The following is a 25238-nucleotide window of genomic DNA, read 5'->3' on the forward strand; positions in this document are numbered from 1 at the left end:
TAGTAAATAGAATGGTGGTTATCAGAGGCTGGAAAACATAGTTGGAGGTGGGGAGGGGAGATGAAGAGAGTTTGGCTAATGTGTACAAAAATGCAGTTAGATAGAAGGAAAAGATTCTAGCGTTTCATAGCACAGTAGGGAAACGGTAGTTAATAACAATTTAACGCATATTTCAAAATGGCTAGGAGAGAAGATTTGGAATGTTCCCAACACAAAGAAATGATAAATGCTTGAGGTGATTGATATCCCAGTTTCACTGATTCGATTATTACACATAGTATGCACATATCAAAATATCACATGTACCCCCTAGGTATGTGCAACTACTATGTATCAATGCAGTAATAATAAAAGAGGCAACCATACCTTATCAAATGGGTTCCCCAATTTCTACTGCGTGGACATGACGCCCTTCTGGATGACATTTGAAAAGAGCAATTTTGGAAACTAGATTGAATGGTGGAATGTGGCAGAAAGCAGACTGCCTGTGGAGTCAGGTGGTCTGAGTTCTAATCTCTGCTCTGCTCATCGGTTGCTAAGTGACCATGCAAATACTGTCTTTGAGCTTAATATTTTCTAATCAATGAAACCCCCAGGGATGATAAAAGCAACATTTCAGAGGAGTCTAAGTGTTAAAGAGAGTATAGCTGACATGGTGACTATGAACATGGGCTCTGGATCCTGGGGTCCAACCCCAAGTGTATGATCACAGGGAAGTCACTCAAGCCCTCTGTACCTCTTTCTCTTCTCTGTCAATAGAAGCGGGAGGATAATACTTGGGTATTAAAGCGCCCATAGTAAATAACATGCCTCATCTGGTCCTCATTTCTGAACTAGTTGAGATCAACATACACTTTATTATTTTTTAATATTATTTATTTCAGCTTATTCTGGGGGTACAAAAGTTCAGGTTATGTATTGCCCATGTCCCACCCATCCCCCCGAGTCAGAACATTCAAGCGTGTCCATTCCCCAGACAGTGCGCATTGCACTCATCATGCAGGTATACACTATTCCCCTCCCCCTCCCCCCACCTCAGTCTGATACCCAATTGGTGTTATTCCCAAATGTGCACTTAAGTGATGATCAGGGAAACCAATTTGCTGGTGAGTACATGTGGTGCTTATTTTTCCATTCTTGGGTTACTTCACTTAATAGAATGGGTTCCAACTCTCTCCAAAAGAACAAAAGGGATTCTGTATCACCGTTATTTCTTATAGCTGAGTAATACTCCATGGTATACATTTACCACATTTTACTAATCCACACATGAATTGATGAGCATTTGGGTTGTTTCCACATCTTTGCAATTGTGAGTTGTGCTGCTATAAACATTTGGGTACAGGTGTCTTTTTAATAGAATGACTTTTGTTCTTTTGGGTACATGCCCAATAATGGGATTGCTGGATCGAATGGTAGGTCTACTTGAATCTGTTTAAGGTATCTCCATATTGCTTTCCACAGGGGTTGCACTAGTTTGCAGTCCCACCAGCAGTGTATGAGTGTTCCTGTCTCTCCGCATCCACACCAACATGTATTGTTTTGGGACTTTTTGATAAAGGCCATTCTTCTGGAGTTAAGTGATATCTCATTGTGGTTTTGATTTGCATTTCCCTGATGATTAGAGATGTTGAGCATTTTTTCATATGTTTGTTAGCCATTCTTATATCTTTAAATGACAGCAAATAAATGTTTTGGAGCAGATGCCTCTAGAATGTACAGTCATGTATTTAAAATAATACTTCATCTCAGAATAAATAGATTTACCCAGAGAACAACTGACTCTGCTGGAGAAATATAGGACTTACCCTCCAGGGGAAGCCCCTTATCATCAGTTTGATATAATAGCAGAGTGCACACCTGCTGGGGACAGGCTGGCTCCCAATAGCGGGTGTTGAATGGGAGAGGAAGAAGGTGATTGAACATGCCCAGCTTATTCTAACTTCACCAGTCAGTTAAATCTCCCTCATCTCCTGGGAAAGAGGAAGGTGTAATTAGTAGCAGTGTTACTGCAGGGAACAGGAACTCCATGGAAGTATTACTCCATAGAAGCAGGAGGAACAGGGAATAAACATCAACTCCTACAACTGTTCTCTACTTTATGGAATTATCTTGACGATTAAATAGTTTGTACATGCAAAGTACATAGAAGAGAATCTGGCATAGAGTTAACACACAGAAGTTAGCTATTATTATTGCTGTGGCTATTACTTGCATATCTCATCTGGGAATAGTAGACACTCAATAATTATTAGTGTTTCTTCTCTATTTTAAAAGGGAATCGCCTCTTGACCAGAACTGTAGGCTCAGTCATTACAGGCTTTTTCTCTTAGTGAAGGTCTCCAAATTCCTCTGGATTGTCAAGGATCAGTTTATGATTCCATTCCCATATCGAATGGACAGAAACACCGTGAAAATAATAGCTCTTAATTGGGAAGCGTTTGACATAAAGGCCAGTCCTGGAGTCATTTCAGTGTCACTCTCCATTTCATGGAACAGAACAAGCCAAATCAGAGCATTCAATTTCTTGTCTTCTATTTATATTCAACATAAAATTGTTTTCACTGAGTTTACTTTTAGTTGGAATTAAACTTACCAAGAAGATCTGTCTGAGTTTATTGTTGATTGACATATTGAGAAAAAAGAATGTTGTTTGTTAGGATTAGTTATCTGAGAAGTACCATGGGTTGAAATGCATGCCTTTCCTTTCTACAGCTGGAATCTCTCACTGACCGAACACTATTATTGATGAGTTTTGGCATAGTATATATATTTTTTCCTTTAACATATCTTTTTGGATATAGTTTTGGTTTTGCTTTGCTTAGCAGTGCAAATGGAGACTGTCCCTTATCATCTGGGGGCATATTAACTAGATTGTGGATTAGCCAGTGGTTTGGTGAGATTTTGTAATTTGGCAGCAAGGGACCTGTGATGGTTTCTAACACGGCTCTGCTCTGCGACTGCCTCTCTCTCCATCCCCCTCCTGGGGGCTGGCTCAGCACCATGTGTCCGCTGCTCTCTCCAATCAGCCTTGCACCAGTCAGCCCCAAGGCTGAGTTCTTGGTAGGCCTCAGCGTGTTTAATTTACCCCAGAGAAGGTAAGAGTTTTCCTGTGTGCCTCCCCACTTAGTTCTGCTACGAATTGGCTACAGTACATGTTTGTTTTGGAAACTACAGATGAGTAAAAAGAAAAATAAAAATTCCCTCAAATTTCACCATTAAAGAAGGCCATTCCAACTCTACAATGTCTAATCAGGAATTTGAAAATTAAATTAGGAAAGCAATAAACTTTTAAAAAATGAATTTAGAGGCAAAACCTATGCTGACCTGAACCACTGTTGAGGTCTTCAGACAGTTCATTTACTGATGGGTTTGATTATATAGTGTCGCCCCAGATCTCCCGGAGGGTTTCGTGTAATAAACATTATCAGTGTTATATTGACATCAGCTCTGAACTATTCAAATTTCATAGCTCATCTGTCCCCAAAGACTTTAGATAAAGAATTATGGACTTGTATTAACATTCTGTTGTGAAAACAGTTCAAGTTCTATACACACACACAACACATATAGATACACACACACAGATATACATGCATGGTGTTATTTAATACATTAATATGACATATATTTATTATTAAGTATTTCAAACTAGGAGTAAGTACAGAAAGAAACAAATAACCGCGTACTCACACCTGAGAATTAACTGTTAACATTTTGCTTATAATGTTAATGCTTGCTTATAAAAATGAAGCTTTTTGTCCTTTTTGTGTATATTTCCATCCCATTTCTTATCCCCTAGGAAAAAAAGATGCTATTATATTGGTTTTAACCTGATTTCTCTAAGTGTATTTTGACAGGTAGGAAAATTTGCATGAGGATTCTAGCTAAGTGCAGTTCTATGTCATTCTTTTATCAACAACAAATGGAAAAGATATGATACCTATAGAATAGTCAATCTGGCTTTTAAATATTCAAATATTTAAAGTTTATCTTCTTGGAAACAGGCTAAAATTTAAGTTTAACGGACCAAATCATTTAAGGGTGACCTTAATTATTGTCTGGCCATCAGATCAATGTGACTAAGCTCTAAACATATTTGTACAGTGTAATCCAATCCAATCCAAATATTGGAAAGAAAGGCATGGAATTATGTGACCTCTATGTTCCCGTTTAGCCATGAAATTCTGATTTAGTGTGGTCTTTTTGATGTCAGTTGTGGACATTATAACAGAATACAAATGGCTTTGAGTTCTTTAGGAATTATACACCCCTATTTACGTAGGGCATTCATTTTTTCTGCTGAAAAAGGATTAGGTTTACTATTTATTTTACAAGAACAGCAAATTAACAACCTTTCAATATTTCCTCCATTTCCTATTTGGGTTTTATTAGAAGAATGTAGGTCAAATAGTTAAATAGTATTCTTTTCAATCTGTTTTAACTTGACCTGCTCATTTGCTATGTTCAGCTGTTTACCCAAATGTATTCATTGACTGCACAATTTCTTTTTTTTCCCTAACTGCTGTGTTCAGTTTTACTGTCTAAAGGCACTTTTTTTCTGAGTACTATCCACTGATTTCAAGTTGGTCTACTTTCTTCAAGCTTCCTATTAAAACATAATTGTATCATATTTTAGATTTCATTTTAAAATGACCCTTTTGTGAAATTTTCCACAATGATGGATACCATGTTTCCTCTTTATCAGAGTCAATGATATAAATCAATAACAATTTCCTGACTTTATTTGAAGATTCAGTGAAGGGTAAGATTTATAATACAAAAGTAAAAGCTAATCTAGTCTCTGTGAAGCTGCTATGTCCTCAGACTGCTTTATTTAGGGCTGCATTGAAATCTTTTTTTCTCCAGGTAGCCCTGTTCTGCAGCATTTGCTAAGGACCAGTTTATTTCATTAAGTGATGCAGTATGGCACAATCATTAATGTTTCAGATTACATATTTTTCTTACAAGATATGTGACCTTCAAGCAATAACTTCTATTCTCAAAACTTCTGTTTCTTTCATTTAAAATGAGAATAAAGATAGCACCATCTTCACAGGATTAAAACAAGTGAATGTATGCTACATATACTAAGCTCTAAGTAAACGTTGACTGTTTGCTTTTATTATTGCTAGCACCATCATTCTTGAAAAATTATTATATTCCAACTTCTCTCTCTTCCTTCTTACTATATTACTATTTTCTCATAGATTTGTATTTGTTTTTGCCCTTGTTATTCTTTTCTAAAACAAGACATCTATACTACTTGAGTATTTTTCTGTAAAAGCTTCTCTCAGTTTTACAGATGCAAAAAGTAATCACTTGATTGCGAACATTTACAAATTGTTGTGGTTCTGAAAGCAAGAAATTATTTTGCTCTTTGAGGGAGTAATATAATTGAATAAAATAAAAATTAGCAAGATCCTGAAAAATAGTTTTAGAAGGGAAAGCCATCTACATTTAATTTGAAATTTAAATTTTCAAATTACCTATCCTATAAAATAAGGTTTTCAGTCTCCCTTCATCCATGGTTGAAACATCTCCATGTGACCTCTTTCTTACTTACTGATTACTAATTAACACTGAAGGTCCAAAAGGGAACTGCTTTGGGTCACAACTTAAAAGATCAGCTTGGTTAAAACAAGCAGTAAAAAAATAGAAATAGACAAGATGATTTTGGAATCATGAAATGATCACTCTTTACAGGTATAACATACATTCTTTAGAGGAAGTAACCATTTTTCTTTTAAAATGTAGATAACTTGAATTAATGGTAGCATTATAATCTTTTATTATATGGTCCTAAATTTATATAGATGGCCTAATACCTTTTTATTTGGCTTTTTAAGTTATGTTTATCTTTACATTTTCATGTGAATATTTGAAGAGTCCAATGATTCCTTTCAGGCAAAATGATGGAAACACACTTTAAAGACCTATGTCATGGTTCCACTTTATGCCACTCAGGGCCCACCCATTCTTTTAAAAGAATATGAGTATGTACCTCTCTAGGAGCACAGAAAAGTACCTCAAAGATTGTCTTTTCTGCATTTTTTCTTTGAGTAGCACAGGCCTTTAAAAATGATGGTCAACAAATGTTTGCCTAATGAGTCTAAAGAATTATGCATCTATTTCAGTTCACTTAAGTATAAAATGTATCATAATAATAAATGAAAAGAAAATTCTTTCAAACTTAAAGCTGTTCAAAATAAATTACAATTACTTAATGGTGTTAACGTGGTGTATATATTTTTAAGTTAAAATGCTTGGATGTATTACATCAAAATCCTTCTTTAAGACCTGTTTTTATTTTCTGACTCTTGTATGAAGGCCAAATTTCTTAGTTCACCGAGATTCTACAGAAAGCAGCTCTAATCAGAATTTTAAAAATCATTAAAATTATATATATTGCATTATAAGATACCAAAAATTTCAAATAAAGCAATAGTCCCTTATGACCACCGTCATCTGCCATTATAGTCTTTATCTTTATAGGTATAGTTTCTTTTTACTTCTAGTCCATTGTCATATTTAATATGTACCACATACACCTAGAAATCTAAACCATGTGTGTTGTCCTAAATAGTATTATGTGATACATTTCTTTCCTGTAATTTATTTTTTTGCTCAGAAACACATGTTGAAGGTCTTTCCATATTAGCACAGAGAGATATTATTTTTAACTGGTATAGTATTCCATGGCCTGTATCACTATTGATTGATTGATTCATGTTTAAATCCTTTCCTGTCCTTTGATATTAAAATCAGCATCGAGGGCTCTATTCCTGCACAGGTCTTCATGGGCATCTCTAGAAGTATCTCTCTAGGATAAACTCTGAGAAATGGGCTTAATTTTTTTAGTCTATACTATTTCTCTTTTTAATAGATGCCATCTAATTGCTCTCTGGTTGGGCTATGGCAACTCATGCAAATTGATCCTTTCCATCTATTATCTGATTAATTTGTTGGTCTCTTAAAATCCTATACTCCTATAACACCCAACCCCAGTTTTAAACACACCATGCACTTTCATATCTGTTTGGTTTTGCTTGGTTTTTTGCCTCAGTTTCTTGAGGTAAAATCTTTGGGAGCAATTATAACTCACATTTAATATCACCTCTCCACCAAATCTTTTCCCAAACTCTCAGTCTCACATTCTTGGCAGAAGGAATGAAGTGTTTCTCTTTGACTCTCCTAGTATTTTTATATTTACCTTTTATACAGCACATATGTTATAGTTTATTTGCTAATGTATCATACCAAGTGTACGGCAGGAAAAGTAATACTTTTTCCTCATTTATAACAAAGATCATGGCTGACACTCCATTCGCAAAAGACAGATTAACAACAGAAAATCATGACAAGTTTATTTATCAAAATTTTATGTGACACAGGGGCATTCAGAAATGAAGATCCAGAGACCCAGGGAAAATTGTCTATTTTTATGATTAGGTTCAGTGAAGAAAGGACAGTCATGTAGAAGTATGATTGGACAAAGAGGGTATGATCTAATAGTAATAAATTGGCAGGAACTCAGCAAGCCTGTTTGTTCAGATTCCTCTTGGCCTCTCTGTGTAGCATTCCTTTCCCCTGGTTATAGGGCAGGTCATGAGTCACATAAGGGTTTATGATCGACTTTGAGGAGAGGTGAGTCAGGTAATTCCTTTATGACCAGTTCTCACAAAGAAAGGCGGGAGAAAGAGAGTGACCTCCAATGTACCATATTTTGGGATAGCATGTTCTGAGCCCTGACACAGTAAGTTGTAAGGTCCTTGAGATCAGAGATCCTCCTTGGTAACATCAAGATATATGTACCACCTGTGGTACAGGCCGGTGGTCTGCTACATAGGTCCTTAAGACTGCAGGCTTAATTCATTCCTTCCTTCCTCCCTCCCTCCCTTCCATGTTGGAATAACAACATATTATTAGTGATTAACAAGAAAGAAAACAAATCATATCAGTCATTATTCAGAGTTTCAGAATAAATTAAACTTAAATAGATGCCTCTGAGTGCTTTAGCATATGAATATTATTAACCATTGTATGTGGTTATTGATGTGTGCTTTACCACGTAAGTATGTTTCTGTGTATATATTCATAATATATATGTATCTAAATATTTTGATATGGAAATGAATCATTGCCTCCAGCTGATGCATTACAAATGAATTAATATCTCAGTTAAATTGAGTTGTAACCCATGCAGTTGATTGCCCCAGAGAACTCATTATAAATGCATATGACTCTTAATGGTTCCAATGGGAAGAGAACCCTTCACTAGTGATGAATGTTACAACTTTTAATTGAAACAAGGTTACCTAAGATATTAAGATTACATAAGATGCCGTCAAAGCAGTTATAACTTTATAAATTTGGAATTTGAATGTTCTGGTCAAAACAATTTTCTAAAATTAGATTGGAAATGGGACAGATATAATTGAGTTCCTCTACACAAGGAAATATGATTGTAAGACATGAGTCTTATGGTGTGTTTTAATTTTATTGTATCTTTCTATGATTTAATTTAAGTTAATTACTATTAAAATAATTTAATGTTATCTTTCTGTAATTATAGGTAATTTTGGAAGCTACTATTTTATTATCAAATGCTACTGTTGCTGTAAATGACATCAGTATATCCCAGGAATGTGAAATTTCCTATAAATCACTTCCAGATACCAGCATACAAAACAAAAGTAAGTTTTTATGGATTGTTATTGCAATTTTTAATGCTGAATTAGCTTTTCATGATATCTAAATATAATATATGTTAGAGCCACTAATACTTAATGCAGGACGTGGATTATATCACATTTCCTTATAATTTAAAAGGATAAAAATCTGACATATCACAATCTTGGCCTTTGGTCTCTCTTCCAATAATATGGAAAAGATTGCACTTCTGCAGCTGAAATTATCACATACAGATTTTTAAATTATAACAATTTACAAAGAATTGTCATTATTTTGCATTTCACTTGTGTTTTAAAGACACTTCTATAAAAATTCTCTCTTCTGTATTGATTTTACTCAGCATTTCAAATGAGTATTTAATGATATTCATATTTCAGAATCACCCAGGAATTTAAAAAAAATCTTTGTGTTTGGAAAAGTCACTTAAGGCCAGACAAAAATTTAGAACTTGACCCTGGCCAGGTGTGGTGGCTCATGCCTGTAATCCTAGCACTCTGTGTAAGTAGTTTGAGACCAACCTCAGCAAGAGTGAGAACCTGTCTCTACTAAAAATAGAAAAAAAGAGAAAAAACTTGACCCTAAAATTTTGTGCTTATATTCAAAGCATAACATTTTCAATTTTCAAATCATAGATACAGTTTGGCTAATTCTTTCACTATATATTAATATTTTGTAGAGAATCTCAAGGACCAGGAATATTGCCATAAAAATGGATCTCAATTAGTCAGATAGGTATTTTGGAAATCAAACCTGTGTTTAGATTCTGGGAGTGTATTGAAAGAATGTACATTATGCCTCCAGTTATTTTCTAATTCTAACAATAATTGATGTTTCCCTCTGACCACTCCTACCCTCAGGTCTCAATGAACAAATAGACAAAATTAAAAAATGTTGCCTGAAAACTGTCACACTTTATTTTTCTTAATCCCTATACATGAGAAATAGTTGCATGTAGAAATCAGTCACATGTTTTCTTAAACCACATATTTAATGAGTGGAACAGTTCCATTCTTATAGGATCTAAATGCATTAATCAAGAAAGATATAAGGTATATAATTCTGGATTGAGAATAGGATTAATGAACTTTTAATTCAGAATCCTTTATTAAAGACATCTTTCATTCAAGAGATTATGTAATTTCGTGTGCTAACTATATTATGCTAGCATGTATTTACTTTATCAGAATACCTGTCCTGCATGCATAATAAACCTTTCTAAGATGCGTGCATGAGAGCATGTGTGTGTGTTTGTGGGTGTGTGGGGGGTGGTTTTTATAGACACTGAGGAATGCAGAGCAAAGATTTAATGATTCATTTAACAATTCATGAGTTTTTGAGGGTGAACCAGCATTACCATATTTTTGTTGTTTAATTAAACATTTTCCTTCTCCTAATTAAATACTACATCACCAGAACTGGAAAAGGAGAAAGGCATTAAAGCTGACATTGAAGACAATGTAATTGGAGGTGTAAGGGGGAAAAGTTGTGATGAATAACTTTTTCTCACCTGTCATAAGGATCATGACCCACACTCCTATAACAAAAGACAGGTTAGCAAGAGAAAAGCACATTTATTTATCAAACTTTTACTTAACATTGGAGCCTTCAGAAATGAAGACCTAAAGACCCTGGGAGAATTGTGTATTTTTGTGCTTCTATTCAGTGAAGAAAGGACAACCATGTGGAAATGTGATTGGACAAAGGGGATGATCTAATGGTAATAGACTGAAAAGAGGAACCCAGCAAGGCCTGTCTGTTCAGATTCTTCTTGGCCTCTCTATGTAGCTTTTCTTCTCCTCCAGGTACAGGTCAGGACCCTCTGGAATGAGCATCTTATGATCTAATTTCAGGCAAGATAAGTCAGAGAATCCCTCTATGGCCAGCCCTCACGCAGAAAAGCAGGGAAAGATCAGAGTGACCTCCTTGCTCCTGTGGCCCTCCCAATCTTTAGTTCAAAGTATTTTGGGGTAGTCCTTTTTAAGCTCTTAGGAGGGCAAAAGTATGGCTAAAGGTTTTAAGTCATCACTAATCTTAGCAAAAGTCTCTGAGTACTTGATCTTGCCTACAGAGAATTATTTTCATCAATGAACTCAGAATTCATGTATGTGTGCTTCAGTCTGAACACCAGATCAGTTGGTTAGAGATATATTTAATTAGGCCAAAATTACATGAAGCATTCCTGAAAGATCAATAGTTTTACACAAAGAAAAAAGGATCTCTTACTGTTTTTGCAAATCTGTCCAACAGGCACTTATGGGATCTCCTTGATGGAATTCAATATTACAACTGGGCAGAAGTTTAGGGAGACTAGAGAGACATTGAAAAATGTGTCATGTCCCAATGTCAGTGAATTGTTATATTTCTGGGGCAGAATGGATAGAGATTTACCCAGACCCTGCCCTAGACTTGATGCTTTTGAAGGCTTTAATTGTCATACAAAGGGCTGCACTACTTCAGAGCAATCTGAGAGCAGGATCCTATTTACATTTGAAGCACAACACATGTTCATAGCAAGTGGTACGCTGATTTGGCCTTTTATGAAGCTTCCTCAGCTTCAGCATATCTAGAAACTAGTGTTGATGAAGCAATTATGCATTCCATTTATTTGTCGGAGGGCGTGAGCATGTTTTATCCTCTTGATCTCAATTTTGAAGTTGGACTTGTGCCACGTGAGGACGTAGGCTGTGTTTCATCCAGTGAGGTCTATGATTTTACACCTGAGTGCCCAAACAGAGCAGGTAAAACCAATTGCTGTGGGCGAATGTACTGACTCCTTCAGTTAAGATTTACGTGTACATATTTACTCTGAATATGTACTACTCAAGCGAGTGTTGTTTAAGGAAGGCAGTCAGAATTGAGACCAGTACATAATGAGAATGATTTACTGGTGAGAGCAAACCAGTAGCAACATATGAAAACACCTCTTTAACTTTCAATTCTGCTATATTGGAGTATGACATTTGAAATACAAGCAAGCTAGACCTCAAAATACAAGAACAAGAATGTATCCTAGCCATTTACAGAAAGATAGTTGCTGCATGATACCACTTAATATGAGGTATCTAAAATAGTCAAATTTCTAGAATCAAAGAGAAGAATGGGTGATTACGAGGTTCTGAGGGAAGGGGGAAATGGAAAGTTACTGATCAATAGCCGTAAAGTTTTAGTCCAGCAAGATGAATAAGCTCTAAAAATCTGTTATACAACATTGAACCTATAGTCAACAACAATGTATTTTACACTTAGAAAATTGTTAAGAGGGTAGATGTTGCATTAAGTTCTCCTACCACAATAAATACATTTTAAAGAACAATGTATTAGGAACATTTCTTTATTAAATCCTTTTTGATATTGTAATACTTTTATTATTCTAAACAATTGCCATTTCAGTACAGCTAATGGCAGAGGGCTACATTATGGTTTAGAATGTTCTTTCAAATGACATCGTACCAGTAAAGAAATAGTTTCATGATCATAAAACTATAGATCCTGGCTAGTTCTATGTATTTTTAAATCTTTGACAGTCTCCTTTCAGTTTCTCCTTTCTCGGGGCAGTGCCTCTGTTCTTTCTGCATTCTACTTAAATGATGCTAAAGTTATCCTAGCATGCCTGGAAAATTAATAAAGAAGAAAAAGAAGGGTGGCTATTGGTGGAAAAGCTTTTGCAAAAGTATTTAAATAACTGGACTATTGAAGACAACTAAGAAAGGCAAGAGGGAAAGTTACAGAAATATCACATTTTATTGCTTACCCATACCTGACATCAAAGCCAAGGTTCTCAGTCAAGACAATGAAGGAACATGGACATATTTCTGAGGTGTGGTGGAGCATGGAGTTGGAGAGTCTCTGTCAGCACTCTCCAACTGTCAGCACTCTGACCCACCCAAGCAAAACGTGGGTCAGAATGATAAGAAAAATCCAGGGTATTATTGTGTTCTGATACATTGGCAAGTGGCCATGCTGTGATTCACCAAAATCCTTTATAACCATCTACTCTGTACCAAAAAATTTGCTAAAGAATAAAGTATGATCATTTCCATCAAGAAACTTAATCTACTAGAGAGAGCTGAGAAATAAATCCAAATGTATACGGTCAACTGCTATTCCACAAGAGCACCAAGAGGACACAACAGGGAAAGGCTATCTCTTCAATAAATGTTGCTAAAAAGTCCTGGATTTCCACATGCAAAAGATTGAAATTGGACTCTTATCTTACATCACATACAAAAATCAAAATGGATAAAAGCCCTAAACGTAAGACCTGAACTGTAAAACTCCTAGAAGAGAACATAGGGGGAAAAAACTCCTTCACATTGTCCTTGAGGGTGATTTTTGGATATCATACCAAAAGCTCTGGCTACAAAAGCAAAAATAAATGATGAGATGATATCAAACTAAAAAGCTTCTTCCCAGTAAAGAAAACAATCAATAAAATAAAACAGCAACCTGCAGGTTGGCAAAAATATTTGCAAACCATATATCTGATAAGGGGTTAATATTTAAAGTTCATAAAGATTTCATATGACTCAATGGTGGAGAAACAAATAACCCAAATAAAAATTTATCAAGGGCCCTAAATAGACATTTCTCCAAAGAAGACATAAAATTCACCAAAAGGTACATTAAAAGGTATTCAATATTATTAATCAGGGAAATGAAAACCAAAACCATACTGAGATACCACCTCCCACCCCTCCCACCCCTTGGGATGGCTATTATCAAGAAGTCAAGAGGTAACAAATGTTGGTGGGAGTATGGTGGGAATGTAGATTGGTGTAGCCATTATGAAAACAGTATGATGGTTCCCAAAGAAATTAAAACTAGAACTACCATATGACCCCGCAAACCCTCTTTTGAGCATATCCCCAAAGGAATTGAAAGCACCACCTGTTAAAGATATTTGCACTCTCATGTTTATTGCAGCACTATTCACAATAGCCAAGGTATGGAAACAACCTAAGTGTCCACTGACAGATGAGTGGATAAAGAAACTGTCATATATATAAACAGTGGAATATTATTCACCCTCAAAAAGGAGATCCTACCATTTACCACATCATGGATGAATCTGGAAGACGCTAAGTGAAATAAGCCAAATACAGAAAGAAGAATAGTGCACGATTTCACCTATATTTGGCATCTAAAACTAAAAAAAAAAAAAAAAAAAAAGACGTACATAAGGAGACAGAGAAAGAAACAGTGGTTACCAGGGGCAGGGCCCAGTGGGAGGAACTGGGGAAATGTGGGTCAGAAGATACCAAATAGCAGATATATAGGAGGAATGAGTATGGAGATACAGTGTACAATGTGAGGCCATAGTTAATAAAATTGTCCTGTATTTGGAATTCCTGGTAAATGATTAGATTATAGCTGCTCTTGCCACAAAAAAAGAGTAAAAGGATAACTGTGTGAGATAATGGATATGTTCATCTGCTTCACTGTAATAACCATTTTACTCTCTATGTGCATCCCATAACCTCATGTTGTATACCTTAATTATACACAATAAAATTTATTTTATAAAATAAAAAAAGAAACTGTATTAGGTTAAGAAATACTTTGATTTAATAGTGTTATAATTGTAACTAGAAGTATTAATATAAACGAATAGCTGTTTTAACTCCAGGGAGTTGGAGAATATATTCAATAGGAGGTAGATAAATTCTCAGCAGGAATTTAAGATAGTTTTTGTTTTTCTTGTTATATAAGAAGAGTGTCTATTGAATGTTCTGCCAGGGATCAACAATTGTAAACCTTACCAAATATACATGGTTTAAGAAATTTATCTGCGTAGTCTTTTCATCATTAAAACAGACCTATGAGGCAATCACTAATGTTATCCTCATTTTACAGACTTTCATAAGTTGTCCATTCAGGAGACAGAAACCACATTAGTTGTTTGAACAGGGATATTTTAGTGTATATAGAGACACTGTGTTGTAAAAAAGAGTTAACTATAAAAAAGTGAAGTGCAAGAGAACAATATTTTAAAATTAAAAAAAAAGACTGAAATAAAACCCACACAAATAGAGAAATATATTGGTGCATAATAAATGTATTTTAATATTTCCATTAAAAAAGAAGAAAGGAATAGCTTCCAGAGTGGAGACAGAAAACCCAAGAAAGGAACAAATAGACAAGCACACCCTCTCCATGTGCCAATGCTGAGATTCAGACCTTATTTTGTGACTGGAAGGTAGAGAAATGGACCAGATTTGGTCAATAGCCAATACACTAAGGGAGAGGTTATCCCCCAAGATGCCTGCAAAATCTAAAGGAAGATGACTGTCACTGGATCTCTTCTATGCTGCTGTGGTAGCCATGGTGCAGAAGCAAAACAAACAAACCAAAAAACACACCTGAACCAAAAAGAGAAATTCCTTTCTATACAACTAACAAAGCCAGACATTGTCCAAGATTTTCAAAACAGAAATGTTTACAAGGCTCAGTCCCAGTATCCCAAAGCAGGGCAAAGCAGGGTGGATGTGGAGCTGAGATACAATGAATATATAATTGGCACACTTGTCTAGTGCTGCATGGTCTATAATTGGTGGAACTCCATTTGAAACCCAAGCAGTCTGCTTCCAGAACCCATACTGCTGACCACGCATTATACAGCCTTTTTATCCTTTCAAGGGCATCATTACCAATGAGCATGATATTTGTCAGAAACTATGAAGAATTACCCTCATGGTCAGTTTGAGCAATAGGCAGTTTGAAGTCAGTGATCAGGACTTCCCCTCTGGAGGAGAAACAATGCTCCTAGGCAAGAGATGGGGAACCTGCAGCCTTAAGGCCACATGTGGCTTTCCAGGTCCTTAAGTGCAGCCTTTTGACTAAATCCAAATTGTACAGAACAAATCCTTCGTTTTTATTAATACATTTTTGTTCATCTTTTATATTTTTATTTTATTTTTAAAATGGATATATTTAAAAATACCAGACAATAAAATAATCCTCACAGATTGATTGGCACAAATAAAACATTAATAAGCCATAAAGGCTAAATTGGCTATGCTCATGATTTAATTCTAACTTCCCCCGCCTGACTGGACTACCACTGCATAAGGCTTGTTGGCTAGGGTTTATGGGGGTCGAGTATGCTAGTGTGTTACCAGCTTTTGACAATGGTGCACTGTGTTTCTGTTTGAAGTGGACTTTGTGAATAGTTGCACAGCTCAACAGTATTTTTTAATTCTGTCTGCTTAACAGCCCATCATGTCAAGGAAGACCAAGAGAACACTGAAGGAAGAAAACAGATTCTTTAATGGGGATCGGTAAGTGCAATGTTATCTTGTTTCTGCTAAAGATAAGATGATTTGCTTGCTTTGTGATACTGCAATATCAACATTAAAGAAATTCAGTGCTCATCAGCATGATAAAATTCATAAGGACCACAAGTATTTTAAATTAGAGGTAGAGGTGTGAAAGGTTGTATTGCAGAAATTAAAAGATGAAAAGTAAAAGCAAAGACAATTCTTTCAATCAGCAATGAGACCTGGGAATAATGCCACAGAAGCAACTTACAAAGTAGCTTATATACTTGGAGAAAAAAAGGAAGCGATTCAATGATGTAGAAATTGTGAAAGAATGCATCGTCGAAGTTGTAGGATGCTTAGAGGCTGATAACCTTTCCAAGTACAAACAACTGCCTCTTTCAAGGAGAACCATAACTGATCAGCAGCATCAATTAGACTTCAACTTAACAGAACAACTTCATGCAATACTTCAGAAGGAAAATATATATTATTCAATCACTTTGAATGAATCAACTGATACTACTGACTCGGTGCAAGTTTTATACTTCATTCTGGTCATAACAGAAGATTTCCTTTGCTATGAAGAGTTGCTTGTTTTGGGCACTCTTGTGAACAGAATATGGGGAATAGATATCTTTGAAAACTTTCAAGATAAATGTCGTAAAGTTGGATTGAATTTGATAAATTTAATGAGTGTATGTACAGATTATACACCTTCCATGACAGGAAAACATACATGGTTTATTGCACACTTAAAAAAAAAGTATTAACAGATCCAGATCCTCTCATTTATTTTCGCTGTATCTTGCATCAGCAAAATCTCTGTGTTAAAGCTACTATTTTAAGTGACACTTTGCAAAAAGTTATAAGTATTGTTAACTATGTTCATGCAAATGCAGCATGGCATCATCAGTTCTGTAGCATGCTAAAGTTGAAGGATTCAGTGTGGAGTTGCCATATCATTCTGAAGTGCATTTGCTATCACAGTGACAGGTGTTAGCCAAAATTTTATCTCTGTGAGGACAGATAATTAAATTTTATGAAGAACAGAATCAGCAATGTGAATTATTGAAAGAAGATTTCTATAGGAATGCAGAATTTCTGTGTGATATCATCAAATCCAAACCACTTGAATATTTCTTTGCAAGGTAAAACTAAGTCTATATATAATATGAGGCAAAAAATTCAAGCATTTCAAAAAAAGCTATCTTTTAAAAAAACCCTTCTTCTTCAAAAGAAAATTTTGGATAAACATTTTCCCCATTTAGCAAAGGTCACTGATAAGCAGGATGGTATATGCGAATCATTTGAAGAATACACAGTTGTTATAGACCTGTTAATTGGAGAATACAATGAAAGGTTCACTGACTTTGAGAATCATGACATCACATTCAAATTAGCATTTCAGCTTCACCTAGTTGATATCACCAAGGCATCTAAAGAGCTACAGATGGAACTGATTGAGCTCTCAGCAGATGACATTTTAAAGTCATTTGATGGTAAGAAAAATCCAACTGAAATATGGGAAAATGCAATAGAATACACATGCATTCAGCAGTATGCCCCAAAAAATGCTTTTTTGATTTTCAACCACTTATTTCTGTGAATCTATATTTTCCTACCTAACCCAAATGAAGACACCATAAGGTCACAAATGACTGATACCCATTTAGAGGATCAACTGAAACTGTGGACCTCCATGCTGCAACCAAATATTCAAATGCTTTCCAACAAAAAGCAGGCACAACAGAGTCATTAAAAGATTACCTAAACTTTTGTACCCCCATAATAAGCTGAAATAAAAAAAAAAAAAGAAAAAGAAAGATTAGTTCACTTTAAAAATTAACAAATAGTTTCATTTTTTGAAATTATTAAGTACATTACAGTTAGATTTTTACAAAATAATGTACATTTTTAAGTATATCTAATTGAAGTTTCTTGAATGTAGCCTTATTTGATTACAGCTAAATTAATGTGGCTTCCAATATGAAAAGGTTCCCCACCCCTGGCCTAGGCACCAATGGTGAGAAATGATAACATAGTAAATGCTGTCTAGAAGTTTAAGGAACTAATATCCTTAAAAAATAGTACTTAATACTTTCCCCTTAGGAATTATTTCTTTAATTGCATTATATTTTGTAAATCTGAAATGTATTGAATCACCTTCAATTCATATAGTGTTTTTCAGGGACTTAAAATATAGTTTTATAGACATAAAAGGAAGATGGAAGATCACTATTTGAGCAATGGACCCATGATCATGGTGAATTGACTTGAAAAATTAGCAAATGAACTCCAGATCCCTAAAGTCTTATTTTGATTTTTTTGCCTGCTTTTTTTTTGGAAAGCTAATTTTATACTGTGAATCTGTTTATTCATAGAAATGCTAATTCTTCATCCCATTTTTGTGAATCCTTTCATTAAAGATTCTGGCTGTGAGTTGAGATGAGGTAAAGGCACAGTGAAGAATTTAGAGGAGTAGGTGTCTTTTTTCTTGTCTTCTCTGCAGCAAAAAGGTTCAGAGGAAGCACAAGCACTTTACACTGAGATTCTAGCATTGAATGAACTAGCATATCAATTTTCTCGTAGAGAAGTTAATTGCTTAAGAAAACAGGGGTTTCCTTAAGGAGAAAAAGGCAATACCACATCAGGATTCCTATTTATGAACTTAAATCCTCCTAAAAAGGAATATTGCTATTCTAGAATTTCAAACATTCAATATTTTAATGCAATTTATTCTAATTTTCTCACTTTCACAGTCATCTTTAACTCAATTTGATTTCTTTCTTTCTCTTTTAGTTGAGGCTGGTTATGGCCTACCTCAAAAGAGTTATTAAGTTTACTAAGAATTGAGTTTTCAGTGCCTCTGAAATATTGTCAGACTTTTTAGAAAAGAAATACCATAACAAATATACATTTTAACCACTTTTGGTAAATGAGAGAAAGAGTTACTGAATTTGCTCTGAAAATGTTTGGGATGTGTAGAGGTTACGAAGTTTTGCAGAATTTTGATAGCCTTGGACAAATAAGTTCAATGTTTCTATATTTTTTAATAATATAAAAGTAGAGATACTTAAATTGCAACATAGGTGTACAGGTTTTCAAGTAGAGTCTCTCTCTCTCTCTGTCTCTATCTCTCTGCCGCTTAAAACACCACTCACTGTGATGTTAAATTAAGTTTCCTTGATATTTATTCATGGGAACTGAACACCTGAAGTACCAACCAGAGTAGGAAAGATCCAACATGTCTCAACAAAACTTCTCTGGGCCTTAAGAAACCCTAAAGGGGCAGGCTGCAGGATGAAGCACCGTTACACATACATTTTGCCCAGGCATGGTGAAATTACAACATATCAGAAAAGTTCATGGCAGAGTGATTTTGATAACTGGGCTTATGTAGTCGTTTATGAGGAACTAGACAAATAATCTATATGTTTCCATTTAAGTGAATGTTCAAAATGATCTGCACATCTTAGCTCTCAAACCAAACTTTGCTTTAGTAAGACAAACTGTAACCCAAGGCAGATTACGAGTGGGCGGCAGAGAACAGCATCAGTGCCCAGGTGTATTCAAATAATTCCTCCGTTCCTCAAAGTCCTTTTCCCCTGAACAGGTTATTTGACATACGGACCAATAAAAATGCCACCTCCTCATTTTCGAGGACTCCTCTTTATCTTTCTTAGATCAAAATTGCTACTTTGAACAATTCAAAATTTCTTTAGTGAAAATCTTGGTTTAAATTCTTATTAAATGACAATGCATTTGGCCAAATTTTTTCCCCCAAAGTGTTAATGTTAATAAACAGTCATACCAACAAAGTAGAAGGGTGGCAGTTTCACTGTGCTTGAAATCCATTTTGAAATTTGTTATTACTTTTTATGGTTATAAAGGTAATATATATATGTGTTTCTATTTTTGTGAACAAGTATTTAGTTTTTTCTAAGACTGAAATAGATACTACTACTTTACATAGTGATTTCTTTAGTTGTAAAAAATAACTTATATCCTGGAAAATGAAGATTTCATGTGTCAAATAACATCAGTGGTATATTTTCTCACATCCACATTGGATGAATAGGACATATGTAAATTATTTTGGTCTAGTCTATGCTATGTAATGTAGGCAAAAAAGCCAAAATTTACTTAAACAGTTGTGTAAAGATATTTTAATATTTCCAAACAACATTTTCTGAGCACTATAATTTGTTTCTGTCTAAAATGTGTTTAGTCTGAAATGCATATACTTTTTTTTTAAAGTCTAAAAGATTTCCTACTTTTCTCTATGCTCATGGGTAAATCCGCGTAAGTCTCTACTTAATAGTTGAATTCAATAAAGCCTTAGCAAAGGCAGGTTGAATAGCACAGTAAAAAGGAGTGATTTGTTATTTTTCTGATTTATTTATTTAAACTTAGATGCTATATTTTTTCCCAAACCACTATGTCTGCTAAATGCAGAAATGTGTGCATTAAACACTGGCGTTTCCACAGCTGAGATATAGAATGGAGCCTGAGTCATTTTATGCATGCTGATATTTTAGAAGCCATCTACATGTATTTGTATTTATTCATTACTGAACCAATAATAATTGTTTTATTCTGCATTGAGACATACATCTTCTATCATCACATAAATGCATTGGGAGAAGGCTTGAATTTCCCATAGCTGTGTTCTGCTCTACATTTTTTTGAGAATCTGTGTGTATTTGTGTGTGTGTGTGTGTGTGTGTGTGTGTGTCAGTCTTTGAATTAGGGCCGTGATTTTTTTCTGCATGTGTGCTGAGAAATGTTTTTGAGAAAGTCTTTTGGTGAGATATTGGAGATGTTGAAACTTAATTATAAAATTAAAAGCTTTCTATAATGCATCTCTCTGTATAACCACAAATTACGTTTTAATTTAATAATATCTGGGAAAATAACTTGCTATTTTTTTATGTTCTACCTTATGTTTTTTATAGGCCTGAATACAAGGGAAAATGTCTAAAAATATACCTAAATATGCTAATTATTAAACATTTTCATTATTAATTAAATATATATCAGTAAATAAGTCCCTTTAGAAAAAAGACTCTGTAGTTATTTTTTCTTGGTACACTGGATTCTCATTCCCTTCTTCTCATTGCCCTTCGCTTTAAAATCTATACACTATTTTTAGTTAGAAATACCTGCCTAGGCAGATGTAATTGTAAAAGACTCTATTGGGAAGTTGTTTCTGGTGGAGGCTCATCATTTCTGTGACATAAAACCAAGAAATGGAGAAAAAATCCATTACTTCTCATTTATGGAAGTCATTGATCACTGAGAAAAAAATGAAAAATATTTCTATGGACAAGTAAAATCTGATAAATAACCCATGATTTTTTTGATCAATCTTTGCTGCAGATAATTATGTTGTTAAATTAGGGAAATTTAGGTTAGTATAGAAAATAAGTGATTCTTCTTCCTCAGTTGAATTCTGTTGAGAATAAAATCTGGGTACTTAATAAGAAAGTCTTTTTCCATGATTATGTAAGATTACATTTCAATAAGTTATATTATTAATGGTGACTATGGAGAGAGTGAATTTTTTTCTGTGTTATTACTTTAAGCTCAGCTGGGATATTACTTTTCAGTAAGATCATTGTTCCTCACTCCTAAAATTATAAATTAGAAGTATTAGTGGCTTTTGGTTTTTTTTTTTTTGCTTGTAAGCCCAAACTACTTCAGTCCATCTCTTTTCTCCCATGTATACTGCTTTTGTCCATTTTGTTTCTGTTTTCAGGTTAGCGATATGTGTGATAAGTATAAAGGAAACACAATGATCCTTTCCTGTTTTTTTTAATTTTTTTTTTATTTCAGCATATTACGGGGGTACAAATGTTTAGGTTACATATATTGCCTTTGCCCCACCGAGTCTGAGCTTCAAGCGTGTCCTTCCCCCAGATGGTGTGCACTGCACCTTTTAGGTGTGTATATACCCACCCCCTCCTCCCCACTCCCGTCTGCACAACACCCAATGAATGTTATTACTATATGTGCATTTAGATTTTGATCAGTTAATACCAATTTGATGGTGAGTACATGCTTGTTTTTCCATTCTTGTGATACTTCACTTAGTAGAAGGGGCTCCAGCTCTATCCAAGGTAATACAAGAGGTGCTAGATCACCATTGTTTTTTATGGCTGAGTAGAACTCCATGGTATACATATATCACATTTTATTAATCCACTCATGTATTGAAGGACCTTTATCAAAAAGTCCCAAAACAATAAATGTTGGCATGAATGCGGAGAGATAGGAACACTCATACAGTGCTGATGGGACTGCAAACTAGTACAACCTCTGTGGAAAGCAATATGGAAATACCTCAAAGAGCTACAGGTAGAACTACCATTTGATCCAGCAATCCCATTACTGGGCATCTACCCAAAAGAACAAAAGACATTCTATAAAAAAAGACATTTACACTAAAATGTTTATAACAGCACAATTCACAATTGCAAAGATGTGGATCCTTTCCTGTTTAACACCAAGATGTTCTAAGCAATCTAAGTCTCCTTGCCTTGCAGAACGGTGGGCAGTGAAATTTACATTTCCTTCTGATGTTGAGATAAACCTCTCTCCTTGGGATAGAGATTTAAAAAGAGCTAAAAAGACCATATAATAACTTATACTATAAATAGTATCACACATTTCTGAAGCACTTACTTTGTACCTGACAGTGTTTGAGTGTATTTATATATTCTAACTGATTCATAGCTAAGTAAAGTAAGGCACAAAGAGAATAAGTATCAGAGTCCTCCCTATGGTCACACAGTTAGTTCAGAGTTAAGAAGGGACTGCAACGTGGACCTCAGGGTTGGTTTTCATTTTGCCAAGTGAATAAAATGTTTTAAGGAGGTGGAAAACAGGGTTAACTGTCAAATATTGCTTTAAGTAGTCCCCCTTTATCCACAGAGGATATGCTCTAAGACTCGCAGTAGATGTCTGAAACTGGATAATACTAAACCCTAATTATATACTATGTTTTTTTCTGTCTGACAACCAAGCTGGCTACTAAGTGACTAACAGGCAGGGAGCGTAGTCAGGGTGAATACACGGGACAAAGAGATGATTCACGTGCAAAGTGGGGTGGCTTGAGACAGTGCAGGATTTCATCATGCTACTCAGAGTGGTGCACAACTTAAAACTTATGAATTGTTTATTTATGGAATTTTCCACTTAATATTTGCAGACTGAGGTTGATCATGGAAAGCAAAACTGTGGATAAGGGGGCACCACGGTATAAATTAGGATGAGGGCTGAGAATGGACTTCTGGATACAACAATATGAGCCAATTGTGGGCTGTGATAAGGTGTGGTCAAAGCCTGAATGGAGAGAATTCAAGAGAGAATAACTTTTGACATCTTTCTAAGACTTTATAAAGGACAATTGAGAAATTAGATGGTAGCTGTTACATGAAATGAGGTCAGGAGAGTTTAATGTCATGTTTATCTAGACTTATGTCTTGGCTGCAAGACTGAGGGTCATGTTTTATTGTGGCTGTCTACTGAGGGCTTCTCTCTTCTCCTTTTCATGTAGTCCCTTCCATCTTTAAACCAGCAATGGCATGACAAATCCTTCTTTTGTCATTCCCCTCCACTTTTTCTTTATTGTAGTAAAAATAGGCATAATATAAAATTTAGCATCTAACCATTTTCAAGTGCACAGGTCAGTGGTATGTAGTGCATTCATAATGTTGTGCAACCCTTGCCACCATCCATCTCCAAAACTATTTTCATCTTGAAAAACTGAAACTGTACCCATTAAACAAGTGCTCTCCATTCCCTGCTCCCCTCAGCCCCAGGCAACTACCATTCTACTTTCTGTCTCTAAGATTTAGACCATTCTAAGTACCTCAGATAAGTGGAATCACATAATTATTTGTCTTTTGGTGACTAGCTTATTTTACTTAGTATAATGTCCTCAAGTTTTACCCATGTTGCAGCATATGTCAGAATTCCCTTGCTTTTTAAGACTGAATAATATTCCATTGTATGTATACATCACATTTTGCTTATCCATTCATCTCATCAGTGGATACTTGAGTTATATGTTTTAGCTATGGTGAATAATGTTTCTATGAACATGGGTGAACTGATATCTCTTTGAGACTCTGCTTTCAGTTCTTCTGAGTGTATACCCAGAACTGGAATTACTAGAACATATAGGAATTCTATTTTTAATTTTTTGAGGAACTGCCTTATTGTTACATACAGGCTGTACCATTTTACATTCCCACCAACAGTGCGCAAAAGTTCCAGCTTCTCCATATTCTTGCCAACATTTGTCATTTTTTGGATCATAGAAGACGCTTAAAACCATATGTAGAATAACATAATGTAATTACTGATTCTTATTTTAAATGCAATAATCTTGAATGCCAAATATAATTTAGTTTTTTATGCATTGGTATTCCTTTAAAAGATTTAATTATTCCTATTGATTTATATAGACATTGTTTTTAGTTCATGGCACTTTTTAAAACACTCCCCTACTATTACATATTATGTTTTAAATAGTTAATGTCTGTTACCCATTGATGAGGTCTAGAGTTCAATTACTTCAACCTTATCATAACTTCAAACATATAACCATTTGAATGCATGAAAAAGCCTGAAACTCAAAGGAATTACGTGTTCTAAAATAAGGAATATGTTGATGCATTTGGAGTTTATAACAACTGCTTAATCGGACAAAGTACACCCTCTATGAACTTAAGCAACGCACTAGAATACTCAATTAACTTTTGTCTTCCTTCATGAGACTTTCAGGAGGGTCATGAAATCTAGAAGAAAAGAAAACCTTAAACAGGAAAGTCCATCCAGTGGACTTACAGCTATTATTATTATATAAATTAAAATCTACTTCCAGAATGTGTCCTGTGATCATCCATGTTTAGATTTTTTATGACCTTCTGTTAAAAACACACAGCACAGTGCCTGGCATGTAATAGTTGTTAAAATTATTATAATTATTATCACTTATTTAACTAGTAGAATCCATATAATTTTTAAGAGCATAGGCTTTGACATCAGGTCTCGGTTGGAATTGTGTCAATAGCAGTGAGCACTGAAAAATTGTATGTTACTCCTCTTTCAACCTTATATTTCTAAAATCTAAAATAGGAACATTAATATTTTCTTTGACATTTCATGAGGATTAAATAAGATGACATAATGTATTGGCAGATGTTTTTCTCAATGCATTTGTCCTTGCTGGTTCATATCTCTCTGTAAGTCACGTTTGGTGGCCTTCAATGGGGCTCC

General features: G+C 34.9%; 1 protein-coding gene across 1 annotated transcript in view; it reads left to right on the plus strand.

The window, feature by feature from the left end:
- MALRD1 (MAM and LDL receptor class A domain containing 1) overlaps positions 1-25238 on the plus strand; it is a 456545-nt gene that overhangs the window by 73010 nt on the left and 358297 nt on the right. The window contains 1 exon segment of the mRNA XM_069458846.1: positions 8576-8696. Coding sequence (XP_069314947.1) covers positions 8576-8696 — 121 coding nt within the window.

This window comes from Eulemur rufifrons, chromosome 25, assembly GCF_041146395.1.
Source record: "Eulemur rufifrons isolate Redbay chromosome 25, OSU_ERuf_1, whole genome shotgun sequence".
NCBI classification, from domain to species: domain Eukaryota; kingdom Metazoa; phylum Chordata; class Mammalia; order Primates; family Lemuridae; genus Eulemur; species Eulemur rufifrons.